Here is a 9,915-nt window from a genome sequence, read left to right as displayed (position 1 = left end):
GTTCTGCAACCTCTGGAGCGCCAAAGTTTCCCCACCCAGAGGTAGCTCCAAATTGTCTACACTGACTGGCAGCATCTCTCCAGGGCTTTGGGCAGGAATTTCTACCAGCCCTACCTGGCAATGCCAGGGATTTGAACCCAGGATCTTCTGCAGTCAAAATAGTGATGCTTTGCACACCCATGTCTAGTCTTCTACCTATCTAAAATTTATTATTGGTGTGCATTTTCCTTTCTGTAAATCTACCAAAGAATAAAATAAAATCGGAATTAAGGGGTTTTCTCAGGCTGATAGGGACACTTGTCCTTATTCTGCCAGGCACCCTCCAGAACTTGCTGTCATGGCCTGGGATTTGGATTCAGATGCTGAACCTGAGGAATCCCAGCCTGCACAGGATTCCCTGCCTCCAGAACCAGCTGTGCCAGGGCTGGGGCCTGAGCCTGAAGGGTCCTCACCTGTGCTGGATCCTCAGGTGCAGGCACCAGCTGAGTCTGCTCTGGCTCCTGAGGGGATGGAGGACCCATTGCCTGCAGGTGCTCCATTCTCAGCCCCGTCAGGGGAAGCTGAGGTTGCCTCTGGGTCCAGTAACCCTCCAGCCTCTCCGGAGCTGCAGAGGCTCAGGGCAGAGAGGTGGAGGGAACGAAGCTTCCACAGGAGGAGTGTTCTCCTTCAGGCCAGGAGAGGCGGGTCACCTGTGGACTGGGGCCACCCTATGCCTCGGGGCATATAAAAGCCAGCCAGCCCCAGTTCCAAGTTGCGGGAGCAACGTTGGTGGTTGTCAGTCTCTGCTTGAACCCTGCCCTGCACCCAGCTTCGACGTTTACGGACTGCTTTCATGTTGCTTCATCGACCACAGACTGGACTTGGACCTTGACTCTTGATTAACCCCCAGGACCAGCACACTTGGTGCCACTTGCCTCTATCGGTAAGACGCCCCAGAGGGGACCCTCCCTCCCCAAGAACTAGGAGATCCGTCCGTATTAGAGAACAAAGAATGCAGAGAGGAGAAGGAACTTCCCTTTGGCGCCCAGGATGTTGTGGAGACAGAAGGGGGAGGATTTAGAATAGCCAACTCTAAATGTGGAGAGATGTCGATTTTTGCTTGCAACCAGATGACTGAATCAGAATGACTATTGTCAGGGAACTGCCATCGGAACAGGGGAGGGAGGTCTTAGTTTCTGTTTGCTTTGGAGTCACAAGGCTCTGTTTACATTCTAGAGACAGTCCAGGCTATTGGAAGTCTCACAGGAGACAGGAGACGGATGTGACGTACTAGTTTTCTGTTCTTTGTTCCTTTGTTTCAGTTGCTCTCTGCTCTCACAGGGAGAGGATATATTTTTCTGTCTGCCTAGCTTAGTAATAAAGCATAGCAATGATGTAGCCATAAATCTCATCACTTCTGCGTGCTGTTTGGATTCTCTGCTGAATGGGATGTGCCTGGAGCCTTATCAGAGGCTCAGGTTGTCAATCTCATCGGGGGCGATTCCGAAGGACTCGGAGGCTGGAGGAAGATGAGCTTTATCAGCTTGGTCGAACACAGATCCCGACAGGAGGCAGGGAGATACAGAGAGCCTCCGACGCTTCTGAGGAGCAGCGTCTAATCCAGCGGTGGTGAAAGCCACACCTCCAGTGGAGCAGAGGGGGAAAGGCCAAGCGAGGGGAGGGCTTGAAGATGCTACTGAGAGCCCAAGTGCCTCACCTAGTCCGGCTGACCAGGAGGCAGACACGCTGTTTCCGTCACCCAGCTTACGCACAGGGGTGAAACGTAAGGAGATTTGGGGTGTCTAAGTTCTTATGTTGGGGAGAAACCGGAAGGGGCCACTCCCGGAATCTGCAAGTGACTGAGACGGACATGAACTTTGTGGTTCTGCACTGTAAATAGTTTGCACCAAATAAAACCTGTTAAAGACAGGTCGGAGTCCTGCCTGGTTATTCACGAGCAACCACCACCAGCACCTGACAACTATAAAATATAAACCGCTCGTTAATTCTTGCCTGTGAAGTTACCGAAGCGAGGGGAGGACTCTCCACACCTGACACAGCGCGGCTTCTCATGGACACACCATTCAGTCGGCAAATGGTGTTCCAACAAGCCGGCCGCCTTCCCAGCATGTTGCAAAGAGGAGAATGCTATGTGGTATGTTGTTTTTGTTTAGTCATTTACTCGTGTCCAACTCTTCGTGACCCCATGGACCAGAGCACGCCAGGCACTCCTGTCTTCCACTGCCTCCCGCAGTTTGGTCAGAATCATGTTGGTCTCTTCAAGAACACTGTCCAACCATCTCGTCCCCTGTCGTCCCCTTCGCCTTGTGCCCTCCATCTTTCCCAACATCAGGGTCTTTTCCAGGGAGTCTTCTCCTCTCATGAGGTGGCCAAAGTATTGGAGCCTCAGCTTCAGGATCTGTCCTTCCAGTGAGCACTCAGGGCTGATTTCCTTCAGAATGGATCAGTTTGATCTTCTTGCAGTCCATGGGACTCTCAAGAGTCTCCTCCAACACCATAATTCAAAAGCATCAATTCTTCGGCCTTGCCGTGGCGAAGGGGCTTGAATAACTCAGAGAAGCTATGAGCTATGCCATGCAGGGCCACCCAAGATGGACAGGTCATAGTGGAGAGTTTTGACCAAACGATATCCACCTGGAGCAGGAACGGGCAAGCCACTCCAGTATCCCTGCCAAGATAACTCCATGGACAAAGACAACAGGCATATGTGGTATAGGAGCTTTATTGACACGACTCAGCACTCAGTCACCTCTCAGAGGTGCGAGTCGCCCATCTTACCCTCCTCGCCCAGGCCAACAACCATTGAAGGAAGCCTGGGCAAAAGCGGGTTGTGTGTGGACATGGTCTCCCTTCCCCGGAAGGGACTCCCCTCAGGATCAGTTGCGCTTTCCTGGAGAACACCATTCTGGGTCAAAGAAGTGCTGGGCCAGCCATTCTCTGGTCCTCTTGGCTTTGCAGCGGGGACACGGTTCCTCGGGCATCCAGGGCACTCGCCTGGGGCTCCTCTGCCTCACCGCCATCTTCCTCCCTTTCGTGCTGGAGGCGCTGCCGTCCGTATCACCTGTCTGGCTGCCTTTCCACGAGGACACCTGCGATTCTGAGGTGCCCACAGAGTCGCTGTCGCAGAAGGTTTGCTGGCTGAGCTTGGAGAGGCGCTCCTTCGTCTCCTTCCTGGGAGGAGGAGAGCTGGGGGACGCCTCCTCCTCAGCGACGTCCCTGTCACACTCTCCTGTAAACAGCTTCCTCAGGCACCCCAGGATGCCACACGCACTGTCTTGACACCTGTCGGTGGGGTCCTGGCAACCTAGCAGGCATCAGGTGAGAGAGAGAGAGAGAGAGAGAGAGAGAGAGAGAGAGAGAGAGAGATGAGGGGGTTATTTTTGCGGTGGGTGGAGAAATAGCAAGGCTGCCATCCACTTTTGCCTGAGCTCAGTGGTTCTCAAAGAGCATCGCAACCATGCTGCCATACCCTCCAACGTATCTCCAATGAAAAAGGGACATCCTATATATTTACACAAAGGCATCCATTTACAACATACCATGTTATTATTTGTGGTGCAAAAATTGTTAAGAAAAATTCTAGCCCCAAAGGGGGGATATCGTGATAGGAATTTTGAGGTCTTAGATATATGGTAATGTTCATAACTGCACGTACATAGATCAGCCCAGGAAGACCGACCTGAAGCCATTTTGATTCCTAAACTGAGCAAATGTTTTCTCTGCAAGGTCAAAGTGGAAAAGCCTCCCCATTGTCTTTCCCTTCACAAATCCTGTCTTAAGGGTATGTCTGTGTTTGAATAGGGTGTGAGCCTGTGACCTGGCCCAGGAACTAAGTATTTATCGCTACAAAAGAATGGCCAGGCCCCCCAGGCAATCCAATCAAGTAACCTGCCAGACAGGAGATAAACAACAGGAGAAAAACAATATTCAAATTTCTGTTTTAGACCGCCTTTTCTGTGATGTAGGTGTGATGTATCTGAGGGGTGGTCTTAGGTTACACCCCTTCTGTGAGGTATGTATGATGTTTCTGGGGGTGGTCTTGATCTACAGGGTGGCAATTTCAAAAGTCTTTATAAGGCCTTGCGCACCATTTTTCTGGGTTCCTCCTCCTTTCCTGCATGTGAGGGGAGCACCCTGTTGCAACAGTTCAATAAAGATCAAGCTTACTAGCTGCTTTGCTTCTCAATATTCTCTGGTTGGCCTCTGTTATTCTCTCCTACCAATAGGGAACCTATGTAAGGACTCTATATGGGCTCTTGGATACCCCATAAGGGAAAAGGGCAATTTTTGTTTACAACACTAGCAGGCATCAGGAGAGAGAGAGAGAGAGAGAGAGAGAGAGAGAGAGAGAGAGATGAGGGGGTTATTTTTGTGGTGGAGAAATAGCAAGGCTGCCATCCACTTTCGCCTGAGCTCAGTGGCTCTCAAAGAGCATCGCGACCATGCTTCCATACCCTCCAACGTATCTCCAATGAAAAGAGGGACATCCTATTCCTGTGCCCTCCTCCATTTCTCCGGTGAAAACAGGGACACCCCAGCGGGGGACGTTCCGGGATCAAAATAGAAACTGGCTCAAACTGGTTGGACATCCCTAAAATAACTCAAAAACGTCAAACAACTTTGGCCTAAACTAAAAAAAAGTTCTAGAATTTTGGCAAAAAAATAATAAACAAATCGGAACAGCTTTGCCCAAAAAAAAAGTTCAACAACTTTTCTGTCTGGATATGGCAACCCCAGTTTAATCCACCTATTAAATCGATCACTGTTTTGTACTTGACCCCTTGCCTATTATAAACTCACTGGGTGACAGTGGAGAGCGACGCTCTCTCAGTCATTGCCTCACAACTTGATCTATTCTTATTTAATATATTTCTTACAGCTTACACACCATTTGATGGTAAAAAAACGACCCTCAAAGCAGGTTACAAAAGAACAAAGCAATAATGGGTTAAAAGGATTATTTTGAACATTCAAAATAGGATTCTGTGATTCCGGGATGTCCTGCTTAAAACGGGACAGCTGGGTATGCGGCAATCGTCTCCTCCAAAGCAAACAGCAGGTTGTTTTTAAACTCTGAGTTCCTGCTTGACTTTTGCTTAATAAGAAATGCTTTTTTTTTTTTGCAGCAAATGAATTAAATTTTACCTTTTGTATATCTAACCTTCTTGCATGGCTGAATTCCACCACCACATTTCGGGACGATCTGTTCTCGGAAAATATGGGAAAGAATTCCATTTAGAACCTGATGCATATGATTGAGGCTAAGTTTACATGCACACCAAGCCATTTGTAGCACAAATACACAGCTTTTCTCAAAATGGAACCGTTTGTGCTTGTCCTCAATGTGCCGCTTTCAGTCTAGAATCGTTCCATTCCCAAAGGGTTAGGCTTTACACCTCAACCACCCCCTTCTATAGCCCCCTCACAGCTTGCTCCAATCCCAAATCCCTTTTAAAGGGAGGTGGGAGGTGCTTCATGTTGGAGTTATAGCAAACCATAGTGCCTTAAGCCAGGGTTTCCCAAACTTGGGTCTCCAGCTGTTTTTGGACTACAGTTCCCATCATCCCTGACCACTGGTCCTGCTAGCTAGGGATGATGGGAGTTGTAGTCCAAAAACAGCCAGAGACCCAAGTTTGGGAAACCCTGGCTTAAGCAAATGGTAGCTTTACGAAGGGAAAGGTACCATTTCCAGGAATCTTTGGGATAAGGCATCTCCCATTCTTCAGCCCGGTCACTGAGGTGCAGCTCTGAGGGTCTTCTGCTGGTTCCCTCACTGCGAGAAGCCAAGTTACAGGGAACCAGGCAGAGGGCCTTCTCAGTGGTGGCACCTGCCCTGTGGAACGCCCTCCCAGCAGATGTCAAGGAGATAAAGAACTACGCGACTTTTAGAAGACATCTGAAGGCAGCTCTGCATCGGGAGGTTTTTAATGTATTTTTAATCTTTGTTGGAAGCCGCCCAGAGTGGCTGGGGAAACCCAGCCAGATGGGCGGGGTACAAATAATAAATTATTATTATTATTGTTATTATTATTATTAAATGTTTGATGTTTTTATATGTGCTGGAAGCCGCCCAGAGTGGCTGGGGAAACCCGGCCAGATGTGCGGGGTGTAAAAAAATAAAATTATTATTATGTGCTTTATTTGTGCAATGAATAGATGCTTTGAATGCTCAGTTTTATCTGCTGGCTGTTATGGTGGTAATCGTTTGCTGTCGCTGGGTCTGCTCTCCGTATGCGTTGGCGTATATGTGCGTTTTGGCATGATGTTTCCATTGTTCGTGCCAGCCTTTGCCCGGCCCCTCAGATATTTTGGGGTACAGCTCCCATCAGACTCAGCCAGCACATGTGTTGTTGTTTTTAATCATCAGCTGGTTTGGAGTCTGCTGAAGCTGTTACCTTTACCTAAAAGTTCTGGACATCCAGCTGGCCGCTGTTGGAAGTTAAAGGCTCAACAAGACCGCGCTTTGGGCTCCCCTTCTGTCCTCCAGCCGCACACAAGAGGAATACGGCTAATAAAAGACTATTACCCAGTCTGCACCAATATAGATGATCCTTATAGCAGCCACAGCCAGGCAGTAATAAAGCAAGATTTCTCCCAGGGCCCAGCAGACATCGTCTTCCTCGGGTACCTCCTCCTCGCACTCAAATTCCTCCAGGGAGCCGGTCTCGACGGGGTCTCTGGTCCGTGAATAAATCCACCACAGGAATGGGAAAGGGAAAGCCATGGACCGCGAGGGGCCAAAATGTCAGGCGAGGAAGCGGAGAGTCTGAAGAGGCAGCGGCAACATGGTACCCTGGCAACTGATTGTTGACAGGGGTTTGCCTCACAAGCTGTGGGCCAGGACCCAACAGAACCTTTTTCTCGCATCATTCTCAGAACCGTGGCGATAGGAAATGGGAGAAGGGTGACGCTGCCCTGGACCATTTCTGTTAGCACGCCATTGAGAACGCTTGTTTGCTTATTTGTTGCATTTATTTTTTAATAATAGTAGTAGTAGTAGTAGTAGTAGTAGTAGTAATAATTTATTTATACCCCACCCATCTGGCTGAGTTTTCCCAGCCACTCCCAATCAAGTGTTAAAAACAATACAGCATTAAATACAGTGGTACCTCAGGTTAAGTACTTAATTCGTTCAGGAGGTCCTTTATTAACCTGAAACTGTTCTTAACCTGAAGCACCACTTTAGCCTATGGGGCCACCGCAGCACGATTTCTGTTCTCATCCTGAAGCAAAGTTCTTAACCCGAGGTACTATTTCTGGGTTAGCGGAGTCTGTAACCTGAAGCGTCTGTAACCCGAGGTACCACTGTATTAAAAACTTCCCTAAGCAGGGCTGCCTTCAGATGTCTTTTAGAGGTAAGATAGCTGCTTATTTCCTTCACATTTGACGGGAGGGCGTTCCACAGGGCGGGTGCCACCACAGAGAAGGCCCTCTGTCTGGTTCCCTGTAACCTCACTTCTCGTAGCGAGGGAACCATCAGAAGGCACTCAGAGCTGGACCTCAGTGTCCGGGATGGACGATGGGGGTGGAAACAAAAAAAATTCCTTCCAGTAGCACCTTAAAGACCAACTAAGTCAGTTCTTGGTATGAGCTTTCGTGTGCATGCACACTTCTTCAGATACACTGAAACAGAAGTTTCCAGACCCTTCTATATAGTGAGAAGGTGGGGAGGGGTATTACTCAGAAGGGTGGTGGGAATGGGTGATTGGCAGATAGCTGTGATGAGCCTGTTGACGACTCTTAACGACTGCAATAGGTCTTACAGGAAGAAGCAAGGGGTGAAAAGGTGAAAAATGGCTTAGTCATGTATAATGAGATAAGAATCCAAGGTCTTTGTTCAGGCCAGGTTTCTCCATGGTTTTAAGTTTGGTGATAAGTTGTAATTCAGCAGCTTCTCTTTCCAGTCTATTTCTGAAATTCCTTTGTAGTAAAACAGCTACTTTGAGATCTTGTATAGAATGTCCTGGGAGATTGAAGTGTTCTCCTACTGGTTTCTCTGTCTTGTGATTCCTGATGTCCGATTTATGTCCATTTATTCTTTGGCGTAAGGTCTGGCCTGTTTGTCCAATATAGAGAGCTGAAGGACACTGTTGGCATTTGATGGCATACACAATGTTAGACGATGGGGGTGGAGACGCTCCTTCAGATATACAGGACCGAGGCCGTTTAGGGCTTTAAAGGTCAGCACCAACACTTTGAATTGTGCTCGGAAACGTACTGGGAGCCAATGCAGATCTCTCAGGACCGGTGTTATGTGGTCTCGGCGGCCGCCCCCAGTCACCAGTCTAGCTGCCGCATTCTGGATTAATTGCAGTTTCTGGGACACCTTCAAAGGTAGCCCCACATAGAGCACATTGCAGTAGTCCAAGTGGGAGATAACTAGAGCATGCACCACTCTGGCGAGACAGTCCGTAGGCAGGGAGGGTCTCATCCTGCATACCAGATGGACCTGGTAGACAGCTGCCCTAGACACAGTTACCCCATTCATAACCAGGGAGTCCTCCACACCCACCCGCCCCCTGTCCCCCCAAAAACAGTACTTCTGTCTTGTCAGGATTCAACCTCAATCTGTTAGCCGCCATCCATCCTCCAACCGCCTCCAGACACTCACAGGCTCGGGGAGCTCTTCAGATGTTGTTGGGCCCCCAAGTCCCAGCATGGCACGCTGTTAAGAATGACAGGAGCCTTTTTGCCATATGTGGTGGGAATGTAGAGAAGTTAAAAAAAATTAGGAAATCTTATCTAATGAATTGAAAAAAATGTTTAAATTGACATTTGTAAAAAACACACACAAAAAAACGAGAAGCATTTTTGCTAGGGATTGTAGGAAAAGACCTGCCAATAAAAATAAAGAACTTATCTATGTATGGTACAACAGCGGCAAGAGTCTTGATGGCACAAGGATGGAAGAATGAGGAAACTCCAACGAAAGAACAGCGGCAAGAAAAATTGATGAGTTATGAATGTTAAGATGGAGGCTAGATCATAAATAATTGACCACCACTAAATTAGATGCAACTAGGATGCTAAGTGAGATTGAGGAAAAATCATAAACCTTTGGGAGAAATATTAGATTATAATTTAAATGAATGGGACATAAGAATGTAAACAAGATGATAAATTGCGGGCAAGAATTGATAATGATGCAAGTGGGAGCGGGAGATGTGAGGGAGTCTAAAGAAGTTAAGAAAATATGTTATGATATATGTTATATTGTTCATTATATTTCCATTTATGTTTAAAATTTTTAATAAAAATATATTTTTTTAAAAAAGAAAAATTGATGAGTTATGCAGAACTGGCCAAATTGATATACAAACTGCGTGAAAAGCACAACCGTGACTTCAAGGAAGAATGGGAACTTTTTGTAAACGATCCTAAAAGACAACAAAATGAACTGGACTCTTTGGCAGGATTTGAATAAACATTCACAAATTTATTAGTTGAACATATGATAGATGCAGCAAGGATATGTACCATTTTATAACATGCAGAGAACAAGATATGGGTGGAAAATCAGGGAGGGGGGGTGAGGAAAGTCCTTCGTGGGGGGGAGAGGGAGGGTTGGGGAGGAATAAAGGGGGGGGGAATAATGTAACTGATTATGAGGATTGATAGATTGTTACACTGAAATTGGTTAATAAAAATACTTTAAAAAAAATAATGATGGGAGCAACCACAAAAGATTCCTACATTTTCAGGGGGTTGGACTAGACGATCTTTGTGGTCCAGTCGGTGGAGTAGACGGGAACAATATTAAAGAATACAAAACTGCAAAAAAAAGGACAGTATGAACAGTACAATGAGAATGATTGGAAGACTCGTTTTGTAAGACGTCTTTTTTATTTAAGTGTTTATTTAAGTATTAATTAAGGTTTTTTATGCACTTAAATCTGCTTTTTCTTCTTTCTTTTT

At 47.1% G+C, this 9,915-nt stretch overlaps 1 protein-coding gene and 2 long non-coding RNA genes across 3 annotated transcripts; 2 read left to right on the top strand and 1 right to left on the bottom strand.

Moving 5' to 3' along the window:
- Positions 1–2,706: 2,706 nt before the first annotated feature.
- SSMEM1 (serine rich single-pass membrane protein 1) lies at positions 2,707–6,857 on the bottom strand. Its single transcript, XM_083700966.1, has 3 exons — positions 6,527–6,857; positions 5,146–5,203; positions 2,707–3,304 (listed from the first exon to the last, which is right to left on the bottom strand). Exons 1-3 carry the CDS (start codon positions 6,722–6,724, stop codon positions 2,877–2,879), a joined length of 684 nt encoding a protein of 227 aa, XP_083557092.1. The 5' UTR covers positions 6,725–6,857; the 3' UTR covers positions 2,707–2,876.
- On the top strand, positions 3,324–4,188 carry LOC310826369. Its single transcript, XR_014555797.1, has 2 exons — positions 3,324–3,961; positions 4,013–4,188. It is a non-coding gene; the product is annotated as an uncharacterized lncRNA (long non-coding RNA).
- Positions 6,858–8,879: 2,022 nt separating the features above from the next.
- Positions 8,880–9,453, top strand: LOC310825257. The gene is made up of 2 exons (XR_014555198.1): positions 8,880–8,965; positions 9,297–9,453. It is a non-coding gene; the product is annotated as an uncharacterized lncRNA (long non-coding RNA).
- The last annotated feature ends 462 nt before the right edge of the window (positions 9,454–9,915 follow it).

The sequence above is a fragment of the Podarcis gaigeae genome (genome assembly GCF_964106915.1).
Source record: "Podarcis gaigeae genome assembly, chromosome: 10".
NCBI lineage: Eukaryota > Metazoa > Chordata > Lepidosauria > Squamata > Lacertidae > Podarcis > Podarcis gaigeae.
Note: the sequence above shows the minus strand (reverse complement) of the source record. Positions and strands in the feature narration are given on the sequence as shown.